Here is a 25,073-nt window from a genome sequence, read left to right as displayed (position 1 = left end):
TGCCCATGCTTTCTTTTTCATTTTCCTAGCTCTTCTCACGTCTGCAACGGTAGGGTTGAACCCCAGACCAAAAGTATCTAGATTCCTTGGAAGGGAGACTGGCTGCACAATACCTTGCAGAGATGTACCCAAACCCTTGCCCGGTACGAAACCGTTTTTCAACATTTCGACAGCTACCATGACTGATGCCGCAGCCATCTTTGGAGTTGGCATGCACTTTCCTTCCAGAATTTTCTCTACCGATACTGTGTCGGAAACCTGATAAATCCATGGTCCCTTGCCATCGTCAACCTCTATGAACTACACAATGGAACCATTGGGCACACACAAATTATCTTCGCCATGTACCACAATTTCCTGTCGATCCCATTCAAACTTGATAATTTGATACAGAGTAGACGGGACTGCTTTGGCAACATGGATCCAGGTTGTCCCAACAACAGATTGTATGAAATAGCCACATCGAGCACCTAGAATTCCATAGTAAATTCAACTGGCCCTATTGTGAGCTCAAGCACTATGTCCCCGACTGAATCCTTCCCTCCACCGTCGAATCCCCAAAAGCAAATACAGTTCTTGTGAATTCTTTCATCCTCCACTTGCAGCTTGTACAATGTGGCGAGAGGACAGATGTTCGCTCTAGACCCATTGTCAACTAGTACCCGAGTAACCACGGAGTCTTCGCATTTCACTATCAGATAGAGGGCTCTATTGTGCTCGGTGCCCTCCACGGGCAACTCATCATCAAAAAAGGTGACTCGGTTCACCTCAAATATCTTGTTAGCTATCTTTTCCAAGTGGTTTACTGAGATTTTGTCAGGAAAGTGGGCTTCGTTCAAGATCTTCATCAAAGCTCGACGATGCTCGTCGAAATGGATCAGTAATGACAAAAGCGAGATTTGAGCCGGTGTTTCCTCAACTACTCGACAATGGAATAGTCCTGTACTTTCATTTTTTTCAAAAATTCCTCTGCTTCTTCCTCGGATGCAGCTTTCTTCACCGATACTGGATTGTCTTTGGAAGTTTTAGCTTTTCTCAACTCTTCAGGGGCAAAGCATCTCCCCGATCGAGTCAAACCATGGGTCTCACACACTTCTTCTCTAACCTCTTTCCCCTGGTAAGTTACTGTCACTCGTTCATAATTCCACGGGACCGCCTTGCTGCTGATCACTGGAAGCTGAGTTATTGGTTTTATAATAACAGGCTCTATGTGAGCACCCTTCATGACCACGACAGGTTTACTTGTAACCCCTGGTACCACCACTTTAGCTTTCTCTGGTTTCACTACAACAACACTTGACGACCCTTTCTTGGCTACCACAGCTGGCTTGTTGTCTACCTCTTTTAGCTGGACTACTGATTTCCCACTGGTTACCCTTTCCTTTTAATTGGTTTCACTGGAACAGATCATCATCACCGTCTGCGAGGGTTTATTAGCCTCCCCTCCCTTGTGTATCAACTCAATCATATGGGTTTCATGGTGAGCTGGTAGCGGATTCTAGTTGATGTTTGGTGTTTTTGGGGCTTGAACCTCGATCCGGTGACTATCAATGAGCTGTTGTACAACTATTTTTAGTTTCCAGCATTTCTCTGTGTCATGGCGTAGGGCCCCTGAACAATACTCACAATTTACCGAGCGATCAAGATTTCTGGGAAGGGGATTCGGCATTTTAGCCTCGATCGGATTCAACATGCCCAACTGTCTCAATCTCTGGAATAGGCTGGTATATGATTCTCCCAAAGGAGTGAAAGTCTTCTACTTCTGCACCCTTTCATTCTTAAAGGCTTGATTGGGTCGAAAACCTGTTCCAGGGGGGTTTTTGTAGGCTTTTGGGGGTGGATGGGTATTTTGTGGAGCTTGGTAGGGACTCTGTGGAGCTGGCGCACGCCATTGACCATGAGCGGGAGGTTGGGTATAGGTTTGTGCGTGATAGACAGAAAAATAGGGATCTGGCAGTGGGTAGTAATGTTGTGGTGGGCCATATGCAGTGTGGGGGTATGTTTGGGGATAGGGTCAAGGCTGGTTGTAGAATGTTGGAAGGTTCCTGGCTCCACCCCAAGCTGCTGACTCGATCGTTGCAGCATCCTCTTTCTTCTTCTTTCCGAGTACACCCCAGTACCATTTTGAATGGCCTGAGTGGTTGCTTTGATGCTGAGTAACTCATGATCTTTTTGGACTTGAGTCCCTCCTCAACCATGCCTCCCATTTTCACAACTTCATTAAAGGACTTGCCTACTGCTAACACCAAATGACCAAAATAAGTGGGCTCCAAAGCCTACAAGAAATAATCAACCATCTCGTTTTCTTTCATCGGGAGGTCAACCCTCACTGCTTGCTCTCTCCAACAGAACCCATATTCTCGGAAACTCTCACCGGGCTTCTTCTCAATCTTCGTCAATGATAGACGATCTGGGATGATTTCGAGATTGTACTGAAAATGACAGGTGAAGGCTTGGGCCAAATCGTCCCATGTGTACCACCTGCTATGATCTTGTCTGGTGTGCCATTCTAGCGCTGACCCACTCAAACTTTAGCTGAAATATGCCATTAAAAATTCATCTCTTCCACCTGCTCCTCTCATCTTGTTAGAGAACCCTCTTAAGTGTGCTACCAGGTCGCCATTCCCATCGTACAGATCAAACTTGGGCATTTTGTACCTCGCTGGCAACTGAACATCTGGGAATAGACATAAATCCGTATAGGCCACACTTACTTGGCCTCCCAGCCCCCTCATATCTCGGAACGATTGCTCTAAGCTTTTGACCTTTCTGATCATCTCTTCATGCTTAGGATTTCTGGGTGGTTTCTCGGTCTCTGCCAGGATATCAAGACGATGAGTGTAAGGATATGGTTCTGGAACTTTGAAGGTGGATTCAGGGGGATAGTACTGGTTATCGTGAGTTTGGAATAGGGGTTCACTGGAAGATCGGTGTAATGTAGCAGGTGGAGGTGCCACAAAACAGGTGTAATTGGTGGCGGAGGGTGCGGGACTTATTTGGGTGGTGGAGCTTGAGAAGTATGGGAAGTGGTGCCTTGGTGCTGTTGGTAGAGGGGAAAGGCTGGAGATAAGTTCACAGTGGGAGGTTCCTGAGGTTGGGCTAATGGTGGGATATAAGCAAGATTGGCAGGATAAACCGGTGGTGGATGCCCCTTCGCCCAAGCTTGGTACATTTCAGTCATCTGTTGTTTGAGCTTATACATTTCCTCCCTCATTGCATTAACGTCCATTTCTTCCACCTCTTTCGGTGGGTCGATAATACTTGTTTCGAGTTCCTGGTCCACCATATTCAGCCTGTCTTTCGATCGGGTGTTGTAGGAGTAAGTTACGAGAATGCCAGTCAACTAACCACATGCTTGAACTTAATACATCGAACAAACAACCTTGTTAGCGATTAGGCTTTAACAGATTGGTAACCGCACATTGGGCATGAATGCACCTAAACAGTTAACCCTCTCTCTATTATGTATTTGATCGGTTGCATGCATAATCCCGGCCTTTTCTTTCTTTTAGTTTCAAACATCCCCTTTTATTTTCTTTCCTTTCCCTTCCTTCCATCCTGGCCTCTGTTCTCTCCTTGTTTTTACTCTATCTTATTTTCTCTTTTTCTTTCTTGTTTTTCCGCTCTTTCCTTTTCTTTACTCTCTCGTTTTTCCTCTTATTTCTTTCCCTTTTTTTCTCTTTCTTTTTCTTTCTTTTCTTTCTTTTGGTTATCATCGAATCCTATGGAGATTGCCTACGTATTATGACCCCGCATGAATCAGACCGAGCGTATTTCTGGTGGATAAGTGTAAAATAAAGTAAAAACATTTAGGATTTTCAATTTTCATATAAAAACGCTATTACAAAGACTGAAACTAACAGACTCGAAAGAAACTAATAGACTCGAGATACAGACTCAAAAACAAACAACCCGCATGCTCTAATTACAGAAATACAGACTCCAAAACAGCTGGTAGACTTTAACGGAAAGAAAACACAGACTCAAGAAATCACGAATACATCAATGCCTCAACTGTCCCTGGGACCCGCGGGGCGGCATTCGGCCTTTCTGTGGGCCGACTTGCTAAATCCTCCTGAAGGTGGTAGAGATTTTCCATTACCTGGCGAACAAAAATCATCACAGTGGCGAAGAACATAGATCTCGTCATATCCTCACAGCTACTGCACTTCATTACGATATAGTTGGCAACCCTTTTGACTCCCTCTCTTATGACGCCCTTCTCTTGCAACAAACGCCCAATTTGTTCGGTTCTGGCTTCCAAAGTTTGTTCGGCTACCTGGTTCTGCTCTTGGAGTTTTCGCAAGTCCCTTTCTAGCCATGCTATTAAGGCGTAACAATGTTCTCTTTCAGCCTTATACTTTTTGGCTTGTTTATACATTTCCCCCTCGAGATTGCCGATTGCATTTTCCCAACCTATGACCCCTCTTTCATATCTTTCTTTCATCTGTTGAACGAAAGCTGCACGCCCCTCGGCGCTTTTGGCCAACCTTGCCCGTGCTTTTGCTAGTTCAGACTCAGCTTTCTGTCGGTCATCTTCGTATTCACGTACCTTTTGAGTGAGGTTGTAAATGAGCCTCTCATCTTTCCTACTTCGGCCTGGGTTCTCGGCTTCAATTTTCAACTGTCGAACTTGAGCTCTGAGGGCCTCGTTTTCTTGCACCAATCTTCTCCTTTCACCTTCGGCCTCTTCTGCTTGCAAATCATTGTTGAAGGTGACATTTCTCAATTCTTCTCGCAGACCATGGATAATGGCCTTATATTCCTTCTCCTTCTCCCCCAAGCTAACCTCTCCTGAATTTTACCATCAAAGGCTTGAACATGAGGCCTTTTGGCGAGCCTCTCGAGCTTTGGCTCGTTGTTTACATAATACATTTCCTCAAACCAAGCAGCATAATTTGGATCTACTTCCTCCTTGGCGATGTCTGGTACCTGGGTGCCGTTTTTGAAATACCGGCAGCTATTCCAATCTTGTTGAATAGCAGCCTCAGGCAATGCGGCTTCTGGATGCAACTCTATGACCTGGATGCTTAGATCTTCATCTTCAGGCACAATCTGATACCTCCCCAATTGTCTCAAGACCCTCTGCGGTGCATATGGCTGAATACTCCTTACACCTATTATCCTCAGGTATCCTTTGGCAGCAGTCATATAGATGGCTTCTGTCCTCGGGAGCCATCCTATAGTCCACTCAACTTGATCTGCTTCAAGAGCTTTCAAATGAGAAACCTATGCTTCAAATCCTTCTGGTGTGTTGTAATCTTTTATCCTCTCCTCGTAACTAAAGATGAAGTTGTTTGGGCTCGAACCATAACTCATGAATCTGGGATGATGGCGAAGATGCTCAATCAACCACATTTGCAGAATGATACTGCAACCCTAAAAAAACTAAGCCCCTGCTTTGCATACCATCAATGCGCGATAGATATCTGCTAGCACCAACGGGGCAAGTGTATGATCCTTCTTGGTAGTGAGGATTTGTGCAATTCTAGCCACACAAATATCCACCGTTCCTTTCTCATTTGGAAAAAACCATGATCCCCAAGAATGCCACAATAAATGCGAACCGATGATGAATTTGCCAAAGGCCCTTGTTTTGTTTGTTGCTCAGACTCTTTTCATGCGTTTCAAAACCACAGGAATTCCCGAACCTGAAGTATAAGAAATGGAAAGCACAACACACGTTGCTCACACGTTCCTTCTTTATTTGTTTACTAATATTCAAGAGGTCAAAGAACTTGTGCACCGATGGAGCCCTTGGAAATATGAGTTGTTGCTTCCTCAAGTCCCGTCCGAAGTCAATGTACCCGGCTATCTCCTCCAAAGTAGGGATGATCTCGAAATCTGAGAAACGAAAGACATTGTGGACAGTATCCCAGAACGTTACCAAAGCTTTAATCAGATCGTCCCGTGGTTTGATTTTAAAGATGTCTATAAGAGCACCCAAGTGCTTTTTCACCCATTTCTGACCATCTTCGTTTAGATCATTCCACCACATACGCAAGTGTAGCCGAGCCTGTTCCCTGACCACTTCTTGCGGTTCTTGAATGGTACTCATTGTTCCTGTGGAGGATTAAGGTTAGGGTTTGACTCGAGTTGACCCTTTTGTAAACAGATTTTTGAAGAAGAAAAGAAAAAGAGAAAATAAAAGAAGAAAAGAACAATAATCTTTTCCCCTGTATGCCAACTTTAGCCAAATGGCTATTTTCGCAAATGCGGCCCCTTCCCAATTTCACACAAATTTTGAGGCCGGGGGAATTATTTTATGACCCCTCACAAGCTTGTCCATTCTTTTACGAAAATGGCCTTTCGACAACTGAAAAATACTCTGAGGCTACCTCGGCAAGAACGGTTAAAGACATAGCCGAAGCTGGATCGGCTTATTTTGACCAAAATCAAGATTGCATTCATTCGACCACCGACTTGCTTTTCTTGTTTTTCTTTTCTCTTATTTTCAAAAATAAGGCCAAACCTTATGTAGGTTGTCTATGTATCCCACATCCGATGAGAATCAGACCTTCGTAGTTCGGTCAGTTTTGACACATTTGAAATAACACAGTGTTTGACTCTTTTGAAAATTTTTGGGCAGAGTTTTAGGACGCTTTTCAAATACCGGGATGTTTTAGAACCGGGTCTTATTTCCTTCCCTATATCACTCTTGGTTTTCCTCTTTTTTTTTTTGCTTTATTTTCCCTAGCAGGTCAGCATGCAAGACGAAATAAATAAATGTTCACATAGCACATAGGATGCATCAGGATGGTCTGTTATTTCGGGCACACCTGTCCTAGACGGACCCAACCCCTATGTTGAGTCCCCTAAGTCAAATGCACATGATGCAAACAAACGTTCCTACTAGGGATCCGGTATGGGGCTGTGTTTTTCTAGGTGTAAATCCTGGGGTTTTGGTCTAGACTTGGGGTACCCGAGCGGACAACTGGGGCCGAGGAGGGGGCGACGTACCGGGAGCACTAAATTCTACCCGGCCTTGTCGCTTGCCCAGCCTCGTTCTATTTGGTATAATTTCTACAGAAAAAGCGGGCTACGCGAACGTATGCACCATTTCTAGAAGACTCCGATGGGGTGGCGTAAAAAGACAGTTATATACAATTCAAATAATATTATAGCGGTAAACAGACAACATTTAGCAAAAAAGGTTCACATAATACAGTAATATCAACAATAAATAAAGCCAAGTAAGAATCATGTTAACAAGCTTGAATTCTTGAACCCTGAACCAAAGATTATTGGTTCGGTCCCCAGCAGAGTCGCCAGAGCTGTCACACCTCCTTTTGACCTACACCCACGAGAGGGGTGTATAAAGGGAGTTTTTTCCAATTAAAGGACAATCGAAACGGGATTTATTGTCAAAAGATTCAGAGTCGCCACTTGGGAGATTTATGGTGTCCCAAGTCACCGGTTGAATCCCGAATCAAGGAAAAGCTTGACTCTGTTTAACAGTCCGCAAACCAGAAATTCGAGTAAGGAATTCTGTTAACCCAGGAGAAGGTGTTAGGCACTCCCGAGTTCCGTGGTTCTAGCACGGTCGCTTTGATCATACTCGGTTTATTAAAATTGTTTAATTACAGACTTTAGACCCTATGTGCATTTATCCCTTACTGCTTTTTAATTAAGAAAATTATCTCGAAACGGGTCACGTGTAAGTGTACCCATTTGTCTAGCGCGTTAAAAAATCATGTCATGCGAACGTGTCCACAATTAATAACACTTTATTATTATAAAAGAAAAAAGAAAGGTTTGACCAAAGTTGCGCGTGTCTAAAGCAAACTACGAACATTTGTCATTTTGTATGATTAAATGGTAGACGGCGCACCTCGGACTACATGAGCTAATCTAATTAATAACCTACGAAAACCCATTTTTATTATTAAGAAGGTTAGCTCGAAGTTGAGCGAACGCATACTCCGAATTAGTTTTTAGAATTGTAATCATGTCACGCGAACGTGTACACAATCACAATTGTATTTTAAACGGCCCTAAAGGTTTCTCTACGAATATTCAACAATTATTCCTAAAATGGAGTTGGAATTTCTAAGCCCACGAGTTACGGGCTAACTACACTGGAAAGCAAACGGGCTAACTCAAGGCCCATGGATACGCGGCCCAGAAAATGTTAACGTGGAGAAAGGGCCTGGCAGCTCGTTTGCTGGGCCCATATTCTTTTGCTTGAAATTACTCTCTTAAATTTGGCTACATGACCAGTTCAAAGATTCAAGCGGGCTGGACATAATCCCTAAGAATCAGCACAAACCACTGTCCAAAACCTGATTTCTTAAAGCCCAAAGCCATTTCTCCAATAATTCATTGAAACGCCATCACAAAATATCATACCACATGGTATGTATTAGAACTAACAATTAAATCATAAAGACTAAAAGTTAAGCTACAGTCTGAATCCAGCAAACTTTAGCGAAACAAAAAAAATCTCGATATAAGAACGGACAAAGAAAACAAAACAAAACTGCAACTTTAAGGTGGACCTCATCTAACCATTCACCCATTAAAATAACTAAGCCAAACCTACGATGAACATATTAAAACAAATGCATAGTCTATGAAAATGCAGATAGGTCTTGGGCAAATTCATTTCAGCAACCAGACCTATACCATGAGGAGCATGGACTGAACCACACTTTCACATCTTGGAAAGGTTAAACGAGCACAAGAAATCAGACCCAACGAGACTAACCAGCAGATCAAACAAATGAGAACCAACAATCAGAACTTGCACTCAGAAGAATGAGTAGATGTACTGCTTGCACAGTGCGAAACAGGCTCATTTTCAGCTAAACAATTAAGAGAGAACATGATAAAGGGAAGATCAGACTACTCTACACATTTTGCTAGTTTCTCAAAGACATGAGTGACCTTTTATGAACAAGACAAAAGTACGACTAAGCTATAGGAATGAGCAGATTCAATGCATTGCTTCGAGGTTCCATGTCCATTTCATTTCTTCAAATCCAACCTTACATTAAATAAAGCTCATAGTCATGTACCTGGAAAGCAAAATGTTAGCAAAAGTGAGAAGCTCGGCAGTAGGCAGTAGCAGTTAACCCAGATTAAGTAATCAGAACAGTGAAATCAGCTCAAAAATCCAATGGAACAGTAACCCTCAACAAAGTTTGAACCAAAATATTTCACAACACACTTTCAATTCATTTCAAATCCCAAAGTGAGAAGTTATTGTTTCCAAGAGTTTTATTCACCGAATGCAATCAGAAAACTCAAAATCAGCAAAGTTTGAACAACTTTTTTACAACCGACCATGCAAGGAATTCAGAATTCTTCAAAAAAATCCCAGCCATTTTTAGTTTTTTCTGTATGTTTTCAGCTCTTCCATCCTTGACTTGAAAGGCAAGATAGAGATGCCTTTATAGGCAAGACATTAGGGCAAACCTATTCTAGAATCAGATTTTTACAAATAAGACCCTTTTTTATTCTGATTTTAGCTTAGGCCCTTATTCAATTTTTGATTTTGCTCAAATAACCTCAGTTCACATATCAGATTTATAGAATACCCCCTTCCCTCAGCTTCCTAGAAGCTTCCTGTTCTGTTATGCAAAGATTCTCTCTACCGGCTACCCCAAATTACCCCTCAGACCTCTGATATTTACTTCAGAAATCCAAACTGGTCAAATTGACCCAAGGATATGGACCAAATTAAATGGGCTACATTTGCGGGACAAATCAACAACAGACCAAAGCCCAATTTCTTAAATCTAAGACCCTAAACTAAATTACTATTATCTGACACAAAATAGAGGGAATTAACTGAACTGCTAGACTAATTAAGAGAGGACCCTAAACTAATCATTCATGCATGACAAAACCCAGAAGGGGAGATGAAGCAGAAACAAAGAATAAAAAGATAAACAACTAAATAAAGAGGACAAAGATCATACCTGAACATTAACCAGAAAGCCGATCCCACAAACTTTGCAGGGCTTTTCAAATTTCTGACCGGAATAGCCCTTAATCGTATATTTTCATGTGAGAATACACGAATAAAGTCTGTTGCGATCTGAAACCTTCAGCACACTCCAAGATTCGAGAAGTTTTGGGCAGATTTGAAGGAAATCAGTCCGGGATTTAGAAAAAGGGGATTGGGGTGGTTATAGGGTGTGATTTTGGGTAGGGTCGAGGTAGGCGCTGCCACCAGAGGCCGGGGATTTGGGGGGCGGCTCAGCTAGGGTTTTCTTTCAAAGCTAGATTCGAGTCATTATGGGTTGATTCGAGGGCGGGGACTTGTAGATTCGGAGATAGGAGAAGGAGGGGGGTGTTTGGTGTAAGTATGGTGGCGGTTCACGGTGGCGCCGCCGGGGGAGGCGGTGGAGTTTTGAGGCGGCTCTGTTAGGGTTAGGACTGGGGTCCTGGTGGGGTGCTGAGCAGAGGGGTTTTGAGGGGGGGATCGGATTTGGACATATAAATACTCCCCAAGCTTCAGTTCTGAGCCGTTCGATCAGGTGGAGATCAACGGCTCAGATTGACACTAGTCGAAACGACGTCGTTTCGCCTGAAGGGGGATCTAGACCGGGTAGAGGCGGGTATTAAGCTATGTTGGGCGGGTACGAGGGGGGGCAATTGGGTTGAAGGGGGGTTTAAATAAATGGCCCAAATCCGAATTTCCCTTTGTTTTTTTTTTGAATCTTTTCTTCTTTTTTCAATTTCCAAATTTCTTTTTCTTTTTAAAATTAATAAATCCTAAATTAATTATTAAAACTAATATTATCCTATTAAATTAAACTAATTAACCTCTAAAATAATTACCATACTAATTAAATACCAAATTAAAGAAAGTTAACAAAATTCGAGAAATTAAAATTAAAATGCAAAAATGAACTATTTTTTGTGATTTTTCCAGTTTTATAAAACACTAAATTACTAATTATTTCAAACATGCAAAAAATTAAATCCTTAATGCAAATGCAGCATATTTGTATTTTCCATTAATTAACAAACGAAATGCACAGACAAAAATGCAAATAATTAACAGCAAATGCCACAAAATCCACAAAATTGCAAATAATGAAACGAAATTACTTTGTTTTGAATTTATGGGAGTATTTCATGCATGGCAAAAATCACGTGCTCACAACTAATGATTGTGAAAACAGGCAGGGAATAGGGTTCCAAAGGGAGAAACTCCTCACAACCCTCACAGCAAATACATCACTGTCTCTGATAACTGGCTTGTACCCAATGTGGGAACACTAGGCACTTCAAAGAAGATCTCCAGGCATGAATCAATCTCTTCAGAAAAACAAAGTGTTTGCTGAAAAGGTGACTACAAAAGAGGGACCAGGTTCCACTCACAAAAAACGCACATTACCTACATGGACTAAGAGAACTTTTATTCGTCCTCTTACCTACTACAAGGGACCTAAACTTGCTTGGGTTCCTAAAACTAAATCTTAATCTCTTGTGCAGGGAACAATGAAGGGAAGCGATCAACAATGGTTCATGGATAGTGGATGTTCAAAGCACATGACTAGGAATACCATGGACTTTCTTTCACTAAAATCCCTGCAAGGAGGGAGTGTATCCTTTGGTAATGGAAAAAAGGGTACATTCTTTGAGTTGGAAAAGTCGGGAAGTCATTCACTCATTCTATTGAAAATGTGTACTATGTCAATAGCCTTAAGTACAGTCTATTGAGTGTCTCTCAAATCTGTGATAAAGGAAACAAGGTGGAATTCTTGTCCAAAATATGTATAGTCACTGATCTTGTGACTGGTGAAGTAGTACTTATGGCCAAAAGATATAAAAACATCTATGTTGCTGATTTCGAGTCCTTACAGAGTGGTGATTTGAGTTGTCTGAAAGCTGTTAATGATGATGCTGAACTATGGCACAGAAAACTGGGCCACACAAGTTTCTCTCTTCTGAACAAACTAATTCAGAAGGACCTGGTCCATGGTCTGCCTATGTCAAAATTCAAGATGCAAAAGGTCTGTGATGCCTGTGCTAGAGGAAAACATGTGAATTCCTCCTTTAAGTCTAAAAGAGATGTGAGCACCTCAAAGCCAGTAGAGATTCTGCATATGGATCTATGTGGACCTATGAGAGTGCAAAGCAGAGGACAAAAAAGATACATTTTTGTGATAGTGGATGACTACTCCAGATTCACATGGACTCTGTTTCTCAGAACCAAAGATGAAACGGTTGAGGTGTTTGTGGCTTTTGTGAAGAAAAGCAAGGTGAAGATGGAGTCAAGAGTCGCATGCATTAGATAAGATCATGGGACAGAATTTGACAATGTCAAATTTGATGAATTCTGCAATGAAAATGGCATCACTCACAACTTCTCAGCTCCTAGAACTCCCCATCAAAATGGAGTAGTAGAAAGGAAGAACAAAACTCTGGAAGAGATGGTAAGAACAATGCTGATCGATAGTGGAATAGTAAAGAACTTTTGGGCTAAAGTTGTCAACACTGCCTGCTACTTGGTGAATAGGTGCGTGATCAGATCACTTTTGAACAAAACCCCCTATGAATTGTTGAATGGAAGGAAACCCAAGTTGACTCACCTAAGAACATTTGGGTGCAAATGCTATGTTCTCAACAATAGAAAGGATCAGCTTGATTATAAATATGATTCCAAGAGTGATAAAGGAATTTCTGGGCTACTCTTCTCAAAGCAAGGCTTACAAGATATATCATAAACGGACCCAATATGTTGAGGAAAGTGTTCATGTTATTTTTTATGTGTCTTATCCATCATGTGGGAAGAGTGCTGAGGAAGATCAAGATGGAAAACCCTTATTAGTCCCTGGTGAAGTCATTAACATGATAAACGGAAAGGCAGATATGATGAGTCAAATAAAGGAGCTAAGTGAAGACAATACTGCCTCATCTTCAATAGAACCAAGCACTTCAATTACAACCACTGAAGCTAAAGAAAGAGTGGTTGATGTAGTTCAGGGAACTCCACTAGCACCTGAGAGAAGAATAGAGGAAAACCAGCCAAACATACCCTCTTTCTCTCAAAATGAACCTCAGACGTCTAACTGAAGACACCAAAGCTCTCATACAATGGACAAAGTTATTACTCCTTTAGATTCCGGAGTACAAACCAGTTCAAGAGCCAGAAATTCACTTGCCTTCTCAGCTTTCTCTCCTAGATAGAACCCAAGAATATCAAAGAAACCTTGAAAGATGCAGATTGGATTACAGCCATGCAAGACGAGCTACATCCGTTTGAGAAAAACAATGTGTGGCACCTGGTACCTAGACCCTCATATCAAACCTTTATAGGAACCATGTGGGTATTTAGAAACAAGCTCGATGAACATGGAATTACCACAAGGAACAAGGCCAGGCTAGTGGTTCAAGGCTACAATCAGGAGGAAGGGATTGACTATGATGAAATGTTTGCTCCAGTGGCTTGCATGGAAGATATTAGAATCCTAATCGCTTTTGCATCTCATATGGAATTCACCTTGTTCCAAATGGATGTCAAGAGTGAATTTTTGAATGGACTTCTTAAGGAAGAAGTCTATGTGAAGCAACCTCCAGGGTTTGAATGTCATGAGTACCCTGAATATGTTTTTAAACTGGACAAAGCCTTATACGGACTGAAGAAGGCTCCTCGAGCTTGGTATGAAAGGCTGTCAAAGTTCCTCTTGGAGAATGGCTTTAAAAGATGGAAAATTGGAAACACTCTTTTCTTAAAGAAACGAGGAAGGAACCTGATCATTGTTCAGGTCTATGTTGATGATATCATTTTTGGAGCAACAACTAATTCTCTGTGTGAAGAATTTGCAAAACTCATGGGAAGTGAATTTGAAATAAGCATGATGGGGGAATTGAACTTCTTCTTGGGTCTTCAAGTAAAACAGTCCCTAAAGGGTATATCCATTTGTCAACAAAAATACATCACGGAGCTCTTGAAGAGATTTGACATGGAAGCATCAAAGGTGAGACACTTCCATTGCTACGGCCACTCGACTGGACATGGATGAAACTAGATCTCTTGTGAATCAAACCATGTATAGAGATATTATTGGGTCTCTCCTCTATCTCACTGCCAGCAGACCTGATATTGTTTTTATTGTGGGGCTGTGTGCAAGGTTTCAATCAAATCCTAAGGAATCTCACTTGAAGGCTGCCAAAAGAATACTGAGATATCTCAAAGGAACACAGGACCTGGTGCTTTATTATCCCTCAGGTGACAGTTTTAATCTCATTGGTTATGCTGATGTAGATTACGCAGGTTACCTTGTGGACAGAAAAAGCATTTCTGGAATGGCTCACTTCTTAGGTTCATGTCTTATCTCTTAGGGCACAAGGAAGCAAAATTTAGTGGCTCTTTCAACAGCTGAAGCTGAATATGTAGCCGCAGCATCCTATTGTGCTCAACGTTTATGGATCAAGCAGTAACTGGAGGACTTTGGGGTACGCACTAAGAGTGTGTCCCTTCTATGTGACAACACCAATGCTCTCAACATGGCCAAGAATCCAGTTCAACACAAAGGACAAAACATATTGATGTGAGGCATCACTTTCTGAAGGACAATGTGGAGAAAGGGATGATATGTATGAAGTTCTGCAGCATAGAAGATCAAATTGCATACATTTTTACCAAGGCACTAAGTAGGGAACAGTTTGAAAGAAATAGAGTGAAGTTGGGGCTTTTAAAGCCCAATTGAGAACCTGATTCCTCTTTATCTGGCTATAAAAATCACCTTCAAGAAATAACTGGCGAAAAGTTTTTTTTTGGCCATGTCTAACTCACTTTAATACTATTGTAGGTAAACACGCAGGATGAGTATGGAAGCTGTAGATGCAGTGCATGAATGATAAAAGAGGTTTGATTCTTTTAAATAAAAGGTCAAGAACCTGGTTCTTGTACCAAAGGTTAGTAGTTCTATGCATCCTTTAGTACACGTCTTAAAAAGGGTACAAAACACAACTACCATGTCATTCAACTTTTCAGATCCTGCTATCACGTCTCTTCACTTCAAATTGTTCCATCTCCCTCTGAAACATTGCACTTCTCCATGCCCAACCACTGTTTCAAAATCGGTGTCTCTTCCTCTCTCTCTTCATAATTATCCTCTCCTCATAAAAACCCTTTTCTGTTCTCCCTAACCATAAGTCCTCCATTAGAATTTCCCAAAAGCATTGTCACATCACTTTTTCAATGGTTGAGACAAACTCTGACCTCCCTACCTCAGTCATAACTACTACTGATAAACCTATGGAGACTTCCGCTCCTACTGAGCCTTCCTTACCCACTCTTACTCTTCCCGCTCAGGTCACACCTCACCCAGTTTTCCAGTCTCTCTCTATTTCAAAAACCCCTAAAATTGTGGCTCCGTCCTCTCTATCTTCTGAGGATCCCACCAGTCAAATACCAAGTAGAGAACAAGGTCAAAACCCTGAGGTCACAGAGAGTTCTGCCATTATTGCTACCGATTCCATGGTGGCAGTAGTACCATTTGAGGAAGAAAAAGATGTTGTAATTGTCTTTGTGGTGTCTGCTGATAGTGTACTGCATGAGATCATCTCTCAAAAAAATGAGGTACAAGGTGTGGGGGACGAAAGGGCCATTGTAACTATTGAAGGGGATGCACCAGCAGATACTACTAGGCCATCACATGAGGAACCTGATCTCTCTCCGGAGAACCCAGGTCAGGGCTCTCATTCCCAGGACAGTTCTATTCTTGCGTTTGTTATTGTGCCCTTGGAAATACAAGTACTTGAAATGAGATCCAGTGATGAGGAGGACCTAGATAATATGGCTCTTGATGCGTTCATAGTTAAGTTGAGGGTTGTGTCTACTCTTGAGTCTGAAACCAAACGACCTACTACCAGGCTTCAAGCTAAGGTGTCCTACGATTCTACCCTTCAAAAGATCAAGAAAAGTAGTAAGAAAAAAAGGAGAAAGTTGGTGAAAGACAATGTACCTGTAAGTGATGAGGCGATCCCTGTAGTAGAGGTGGAAGAGGAAACCCTGGATGAACCTGGTTCACTTATTAAATGGTCTTCGAAAAAGGAGAAGCTTGTTTCAATAGAGACGGGGTCAACCTCTAGGTCCAAGTTGAAAGAGGTGGTGAGTGAGTTCTCGATGTCTGATGAGGATGTATTAGTCAAATCTAAAGGAAAAGGAAAATTAAGTGGTGAGAAGTGGCAAACACAAGTCTGAAATTTTTGAAGAACCTGGTTCTATGAAGAGAATGAGAAGTGATGTCAGCCTTGGCTCTGAATGCCTGAGGCATCAAATTGTTCTGTTGGGTCATACGTTTGACCCAAGAATCTCTGAGATGGCTGGTATGCACCAAATTTTGGAAATGGTCAAGTTTCAATGTTGGGTGTATCTATTACAAATAGATACACCTAAGGTATATGAGGATGAGGTACAAAGCTTCTTTGCTAGCCTCTTTCCCATTGAGACTGACCACATTTGTGCTTTGGTCAATGGAGTAGACATCGTGTTCGATGTAAAGTTACTTGGAGTGATTCTTAAAGTTCCTACAGCTGGTGTGTCCAGTGTAAAAGATGTGTGTCAGTTTAACTTTACAAATGTTGTGGTAAAAGACAGTGCAAACCCAAAGGGGGACCAGATCCGTAAGAAAGCGCTACTCCCTGTCTATCAGCTGTTCGAATTGGTTAACAAAGTTCTATTGTCTCGAGTTGAGAGGAGGTTAGTGACTTCTAAATCTGACCTGTTCTTGATGGAGTAATTGGACAGTTTTACTCCTGTGAGTCTGCCTGCTATTATAATTGAACATATGCAAAAGGTTGCCACCTTCAAAGATGGTAATCATGGCCTTTCCTACAGGTTCCTACTTACTCGAGTGTTTAAATTCTTTGAAGTACCACTGGGGACAGGCAAGGTGGGGTCTAAGAAGTAGACTTTCTCATAGCCTATTTTGGAAGAATGCGAGTACATAGAAAAGAATGGGGGGTAGGAAGTACATCAACCGTCTCACAGCTTATTAATGCTCAGAACAGTGCAGATGAGGAAATTCGTCGGTTGAAGGCCAAGAATGCTATCCTGGAAGGTCAGCAAGCACAAGGGCTTCCGGTGTCAAATGATGAAGTAGCTCGCTTGACAAAGAGAATGTTGATCTCAGGGCGCAAGTAGAGAACCTGAAAGCAGAATTGCTCAATGAGCAAAAGTTGGGAAATGCCCGAATATACCTTGTTCTCCAAACACTTGCTGTAGCTTCAAAGCCCTTTACTCCTAGTGCCCCCTAAGTACCCCATTCAGTGACCAGTTTCTTGAAATGTTATGTTTTTTTATTGTTTTGGCAGATGTTTTTGTTTTTTTATATGGTTGGGATGAAACACTACTCCTCCCGTTTTAATAGTCCAATGTTGCCTTTTGCCTTTTAAAGCAAAGGCATATTAAAGTTTTATTAATATCAATTCTATCCTCTTTTATTATATCAGTGCTTTACTTCTGTGTTTCTATACTCTATCATGTTTGTGTGCATATTTGTGGCAAGCGTTAGCTTAGCTAGACTTCTTTGTGTTGTTCTTCTGTTTTTGTTTTTTTAATGATGCCAAAAAGGGGAAAATAATAGTATAAGATGACCATCAACTAAGGTGGAACATATGTGTACGACAGGGCATAGAGTCAGGGGGAACCTGTGTTCTCTTGTTACTTAATCTAGTTCTCTGAGCTCTCTAAATCCTCGTTTTCAATATTAAGTTTGTCATCATCAAAAAGGGGGAAATTGATAGGTTTTCAATATCTTTTCCTGGTGTTTTGATGATCTAACAAACTTTATGTCAAGAACCAGATAGGGAACCTGACTCACTTGGACTATACTGCATTTAACGGATTCCAGCCAAATGTGAACTGCTACACCTTCAAGAGCTAGGAAACTATACAAGGACCTGCTACCCTTGTGGTTCCCTCATAGTAGTACAAAGTCAGTCGGACACAGCTGGAAATGAAGTGACTGCCTGTATTGTTTCTGCCGCACTGCACTGTTTCTAGCGCCCACTCATTCCTGACCAACTAAAATGCTCACATCATTTCAAGTGATGTAATCAAGGTGTACCAACATGAGTTTATATTGTAACATCACTTGAAGGTTTCAGATTCTCATTCAAGCTTCTTGCCAAAAATAGAGAAATCAATCCTCACGAGCTTGAAGAATAAAGTTGAATGCAACTAAGGACCAGTTCCTAAAGTTAGCTTGTTGTTGTACTAGTTGAGTTGTAACTTTGTGATTGTACTTATTGTATCTCCTAAATTGCTTAGCTAGAAGCGTTGATTAGGAATCCTCTTGTAAATTCGTAAACTCCTTGAGTTTATGTTGTGACTAGGTTTAGTCATAAGCAAAAGCCTTTGTAGCTGTAGAGTGACAAAGTGGCTTGTGGTGAGAGTATCAAAAGTTAGTAAAAGTCTTTGTAACTAAGAAGTCACAAAGTGGCTTGTGGTAAGAGTACCACAAGTTAGTTGAGTAAATTCTTTGTAATGGAGTCATTACATAGTGTCTTGTAATATGTTTTTACAAGTTAGTGAAGTTGAAAGCCTACAGGTATAGGTCGTGGTTTTTTATCCCCTTGTGTGGGATTTTTCCACGTAAAAATTCTCAGCTTTTTTTTACGTACGGTTTTATTAGCATTCTCAGCAGAATCTCTAAAGAGCCAGGTACTCTACTATTTGGTGGAATCACACAAACTAACAAATAGGATTTTGACTAATGTGTGGACCGCACATCAATTGTGAGGCTTCAAAACAGGGTCTGCACTAACAAGTATCTCCAAGTTCAGAGAGTGTGCAGAAAACCAATTGGACTTGAGAAAGCCAAATTGGGCAAAATTACTCTTTAACCGAGAGGTATCGAGTGGGTAATGTAGAGTTGAGAGTTATAATACACCCCAATCAACAAAACAAGTATTAACGTATTTATCTCATTAGGTGAGCACCTAACTTATGGTCACATCCCTAGGCTTTTAAACTATTTGGAAAAACATAAAAAAAATCGTTCACTCCTAATTTATTTTCCTTAGCTTATAATTATTAGAGTAATAGTAGAAGCAGAAATCAAAACTTTGTTGTGGAAGTGCAAATTTAATTAGTCCATTCACTCTCATCAAGTATATACTGCTAACACGCCTTATAACTCCCTGTGGATTCGACCCCGACTCATAGTTGTATAATTTATATTGCATACGACCGTATCATGTATCTTATTGATGTGTGTTATGGACGTTATGGTTCTTGGGACGTAAAGCCCTCATTTGGCTCAACCTCGGTTGGCACCTCCTGGCTCTTGTTGGTGGCATTCCACTATTTTTTACAGCCATTCTTGCCAGCAGCATCCTGGTACACGTGCAACAATTGACAACTCGCTCACAATCTTGCACAACTTTATCACGTTCTTGCCATGCCAAGTCAGCCTTACTACACTCAAGATCGCTAAAGAATGCTAGAACACGTGAGAATTGCCAAAGGAAGCTTTTGGATTAGAGAGAAGTTGATTGTTTTACTTGGTGAACTTACAAATAAGTGGCCCCACTTATATACTATTCTCGTAGGGGCTAGTATGTAAATATTAATGGGTACATAAGTGCCTTATTATTTACAAGTAAGTCCCTTCTCTAGAATTCTCTACATAAATAGAATCTTCTAGAGAGTTTCCTAGCAAATCCATAGGTTTCTATGGTCTTCCTAGGGAAACCTCTATATTTCTCTAGAACCTTCTCATAAGTTCTAGCCTATTTCCTATGTAAGCTTTCCATATAACAAAAATATATGCCAAGTGGCACCTACGTGGCATGGTGATGTGGCGGGCTGTAACACTATACTAAACTGGATAAAAATTTAGTTTGACATGCTCTATAGCAAGTCTACTCCTCTGGGATCCTCCGTAGAATACTTCCAGAATGACTCTCCTCATAATGGTCTTGGGATCAGCTTGTTTAGCCTAAAGGCCTCTTATTTCTCTTAATCTAGAGATTAATGAACATGTGCAACCAAGTCATCCTATAGAGATAGAACTTGGACTTATTCCTTAGGTATTAACTTCAGCACATGTCAGTTCATCTGGCCAAGTCATAGTTGTTCTAGCAACTCTTTACAATGCAAAAGCTTATTCCACACTAGTGTAGATATAATAACATTGGAAAAGGAGATGGGAGACACTTTCCGTCTGAGAAACACACATATATAGGACATATTTGATTATCGGCAACTCCCCAATGCATCAACCTATCCCTGGTGGGTAATCTACTAAGGGCTGCAAATCTCAAGATGAAGATCCATTTAGGAGATCCAAGATTGTTGAAGACCATTTTGCCTCACTGCACTTTTGAAAATTCATCCCTACATCTTCTTAGTAGAAAATATTGTTATGCCTTTTAAGTCTTCTTCCCTCATCCCAGCTTAATTGCTAGGCATAATTCTGTATCTTCAAAATCTTTTGCACTACCTAGGAGGATTTGCTTAGTTGCAGCTTTCCAACATTAATCAGATAAGTATATATGATTAATTGCATTTATACGGGCTCTTTTCCTCCCAATGTTGCTTCCCTAACAGCCATAAATTCAGTCATTAAACTTTGCTTCTGAGATCAGCTAATTAAAAGCAAAGAGTATGCAAAATAATACCCCCCCCAACCGCCCAAAAAGAGGAGCAACCTTTTTAATGATCTGCAGCTCTTGGTGTCTAAATATGCAAGGTGAGGTTGTTACATAGGCGTTTGGTGGTTGCATGGAGTGGGGAATCCAGGAAATTCAGTAAGGGTGTTCAAAGTCTATATTTTTATCAATAACAAGTAATATGTTATCCTATACGCAATATACATTTTCGGCGAAGCGTGTTCAGATGATCACCCTTGGCCGCACATAGTTTCGCCTCTGGTTGCATGGACACTCAAAAAAAACCTTTAGTTAATACCTCACAGTAGTTTGTATGGTAATCTAGGGGGATTTGGAAATGAGATGAAAGCTTGAGCTAAGGTGTTGAGTTTTGAAGTTTTGATTATTAACAAAGTTTGACTAAATGTTCAAAGAACCAGATTCTCAATGTAGCTGCTTAATTGTTCTAAAGATCCAGCTTCTCAGGATAAAGGGCCAATTCCTCATATTAATACTTATACATCTGTAAAAGACAGTAACTTTATCATAAAGTTATCCAGGTCTGGGTTAGGTTGATGAAGGCTACTATATGTGATAAGGGTCGTTGCTCAAGAAGATACGGATAATTTAGTCAGAGACAAAACTCCCAAAGCTTGTGGAATTCTCGCAACAGTAAGAGTCTATCAAATAGGAAGCTAACTATGAATACAACTCCTAGAAGAACTTAAGTTGAAGCGTTTAAATATGATCAACTTTGGACTTCTGAATTATCCTTTTACATATCAACTAAAATAGTCATAAGTCGTGTACTTGAGTCGAGTACTTACATCGTATTCTTCTTGAGCCAGTCTAGTGAATGTATTTTAGGAAATTGAGTTGTAATCAAGTGTCATTAACAATTATTGAGTTGGAGTGAGTGTTTGCTTTTCAAGTTAAAGTAACTTGTGAATCAACTATGAGTAGTAGGAGTAATAGAGAGTATTGAATTACAATCTTGTAATTGATATATTTTGGCTCATTGTTCTAGTGGAGTTGGAGTTGAAAATCCTACATAGTAGGTCGTGATTTTGCACCTTTAGAGCCGGGTGATTTTCCATGTAAAAATTGCTAAGTTCATTTTATTGCTTATTTACTTTACGCTCAAGGAACACAATAAAGAACCATGTTCTTTAGTAATCCATACGAGGCACCTCAAATTAACAATTGGTATTAGAGCATGTTCCTTTATTTACACGGCTAACACCTAGAGATATCTTGGAAGCAAGATGAGTGCTCCACTCGGAATTAAAGAAGGACAATCAACTACCAGGCCACCCCTGTTCAATGGAAAATATTTACAGTTGGTGGAAAGCAAGAAGGGAAGAAATCATGACAGCTCAAGACTATGAACTATGGACCATAGTGAACCAAGGTCCTTTGATTCCTACTAAACAAAATGCACAAAATGAAACAGTTCCTAAGGACCTCTCCGAAATTGTGACAACAGATTTCAAAATGATGGAGAAGAATGCAAAGGCTAAGAAAATCCTTATATGTAGACTTAGTCCTTATGAGTACAATATGATTTCTGTGTGCTCTAAAGCGAAGCAGATATGGGATGCATTCAAAACTACTCATGAAGGAACAAACCAAGTAAAAAGATCAAGTATAGAGCTACTCAAGAGAAACTATGAGCTCTTCTCCATAAAGGAGTTTGAGCCCGTCCAAGAAATGATGACTAGGTTCACTATAATAACCAATAAAGTGAAATTATTTGGAAAGGTGTTTATCTCAGAAGAGTTGGTCAGCAAAGTTCTAAGAATCCTTCTGGCTTCTTGGGAATCAAAAGTCACTGCAATCTAGGAAGCCAAGGAATTGGACAAAATCTCACTTGATGAGTTGGTTGGAAATTTAAAACCTCATGAAATTAGTAAGATAGAACTGCACAAGGAAGAACCAAAGAAGGATAAGCCTTGGTCCTTAAAGTGTTAGAGGATGATGAATCTGACTATGATGATCCTTATCTAGCAATGTTTGCCAAGTTCAAAAGGTTCATGAAGAATTCCAAAAATGAATCGAAGAGAGAGACCGGTAGTAAGCCAAAGCAGATCGACAAAGATAACTATGATGGGTGCTACAAGTGTGGCACGCTAGATCATATGGTCTAGGACTGCCCAATGTGGGAAATTGAGTGGAGAAAAGAACGAGCTGAAAAAGAGAAATGGGAGAAGATGAGGAAAAAAAGTTCCAACAAAGGAAAAATCCCTGGCAAAGGATTTACTGAAGCAATGAAGTAGGCCTTCTTGCCAGCATATAAGGACAGTAGAAGTGATCAAGAGGAAAAAAGAGAGGTTGAGGCCATAAGTATAAATGATGTGATTGATGAACACCAAGCGCTGGAGATAGAACCCCCAGTATAGCTTGGAATGCTCATTGGAAGTCCTCCTCTGTTTGATGAACACCACCATTATAAATGGAAGCTGCGTATGGAAACATTTCTTCAGGCTACTGACTTATGGGTAATTGTCAGTCATGGACCAATTATCCCAACTAAAATGGATAGTGAAGGTAACAAGTGCAACAAAGAGAAGAGGAATACGATGAGGAAAATCATCAGCTAGTTCTGAAAAATGCTAAAGCAAAAGACCTGCTCTATAGAAGCTTGTCTAGCAACACTCTCCCAGAGTGTCCTCTTGCATCTCTGCTCATGATATATGGAGGACCTTGGAAACTGACTTTGAAAATGAAAACATTGAAGTGGACTTGATGGCGATTGAAGAATCCCAAATAGAAGAAGAAGTGATAAGGATGATGGCCATGAGCGATTTAGAAACTGAAGATGAAGCAAACCAGGTAAGTCTAAATTGAAAGAGAACAATCATGTTATATCCAAAAAATAACTGATGGCCATAATTGTGACCTTAATGAATGAAATGGATAAAATGAGTATTAGAAATGATTAGCTAATAAGCAACCTTTCATGTGTTAAACTTGATATCAAAGAGCTTGAATTTGACAAAACTAATTTAGAAAAATAGGTCTAGGACCTTAAGAACCAGTTTCTTGAGCTTATTTCTAAAAACAAGAAGTTTCTTGATATACACGGCAAAGGAAAAATGAGTGATTTGTAGGTTAAGATTGAAAAGGAATTAAAAATTGCTAAAGATATTCTTTGTGATGTTGAATGTAAAAATAAAGTCCTCCACGAAAACCTAGAAAAGGCTAATTATGAACTCAGTAGACTAAGCAAATGGAATAGATCTTCTGCTGCCTTGAATTGGATGAATAAAAATTGTAGCTCTAACAAATCTAGAATTGGCTACAGAAAACCTGTCCCTAAGTTTGACCCAAAGTATGTAGGAATTTCTTATAATAACATGTGCACTCATTCTAGAAAAGTAGGAAACTTTAGAGACATTTGTCTTGCCTAAATTCATGCTCAGTTTAGAAGCACCTTTGGTATTGCTAAAAATGTGAAGAAGAAAGAGGATCTAAAAGTTAATCCTCATGTCCATACTAAGTGTATTAAGGTTAACAAGAAAATAGATTAAAATCCTCTCCCCTTCTTGGCAAGAAGGGATCTGATTCATCCTTTTCCAAAAAAAAGGGACCCAAGCTTGTCTGGCTTCCAAAAACTTACTTGTGAATTTTTGTGCAGGCTAAGGTGAGAGGAAACAATCAGGACGGATATCTAGACAATGGATGCTCAAGACATATGACTGGAGAAAAGAAAAACTTCCTGTCACTGACAGCCTTCTAAGGAGGGAGTGTGTCATTTGGAAATGAGAAAAAGGGCAAGATAACAGGTATTGGCTAAGTTGGTAAGTCACTCTCTCATGATATAGGATATGTGTATTATGTGGTAGCTCTTAAACACAATCTTCTTAGCAATGTGCGACAAATGAAATGAGGTAAAATTCAATTCCAAAATTTGCACAGTCACTAAGCTTGATACTGATGAAATTGTGTTAAAAGGTAAGAGACATAACAATGTCTACAAGATATTGATTATGTAACTTCCTCAGAGTGAGCACATATGATTGAGTGTAGTGGAAGATGATCCACTGCTATGGAATAGAAAACTGGGACATGCTAGTCTCTCTCAACTTAACAAGTTGGCAGCAAAGGACTTGGTCCTTGGGCTACCTAAAGTTGAGTTCACCTTTGACAAAGTATGTGATGTCTGTGTTTGAGGGAAACATGTAAGGTTATCCTTTAAATCTTAAAAAAAATTCAGTACTTCTAAACCCCTGGAACTCCTTCACATGGACATATGTGGACCAATGAGAATAAGGATCCAGGGGGTAAGAGGTATGTGTTTGTGATTGTTGATGACTTCTCTAAGTATACCTGGACTTTGTTTTTGGGATCCAAATATGAAACCTTTAATGTTTTCTGTATACTTGTTAAAATGATTCAACAAAAGCTAGGGTGCAATGTATTAAGCATCATAACTAACCATGGAACTGAATTTGAAAATTCAAAATTCCTTGAGTTCTGTGGCTTACATGGTATTGGCCATAATTCCCCTG

At 40.4% G+C, this 25,073-nt stretch overlaps 1 protein-coding gene across 1 annotated transcript; it reads left to right on the top strand.

Annotated features, from left to right (window-relative positions):
- The first annotated feature begins 21,885 nt into the window (after positions 1 to 21,885).
- LOC138877655 (uncharacterized) lies at positions 21,886 to 22,404 on the top strand. Its single transcript, XM_070157282.1, has one exon. The coding sequence runs from the start codon at positions 21,886 to 21,888 to the stop codon at positions 22,402 to 22,404; it is 519 nt and encodes a 172-aa protein (XP_070013383.1).
- The last annotated feature ends 2,669 nt before the right edge of the window (positions 22,405 to 25,073 follow it).

This window comes from Nicotiana sylvestris, chromosome 9 (genome assembly GCF_000393655.2).
Source record: "Nicotiana sylvestris chromosome 9, ASM39365v2, whole genome shotgun sequence".
Classification (NCBI taxonomy): Eukaryota; Viridiplantae; Streptophyta; class Magnoliopsida; order Solanales; family Solanaceae; genus Nicotiana; species Nicotiana sylvestris.
The sequence above is the reverse complement of the archived record's forward strand: the minus strand, read 5'-3'. Positions and strand labels throughout refer to the sequence as shown.

Excerpts from the sequence above, each read along its gene's own strand:
- LOC138877655 (XM_070157282.1), top strand. The coding sequence starts at position 21,886 with ATGGAAAATATTTACAGTTGGTGGAAAGCAAGAAGGGAAGAAATCATG.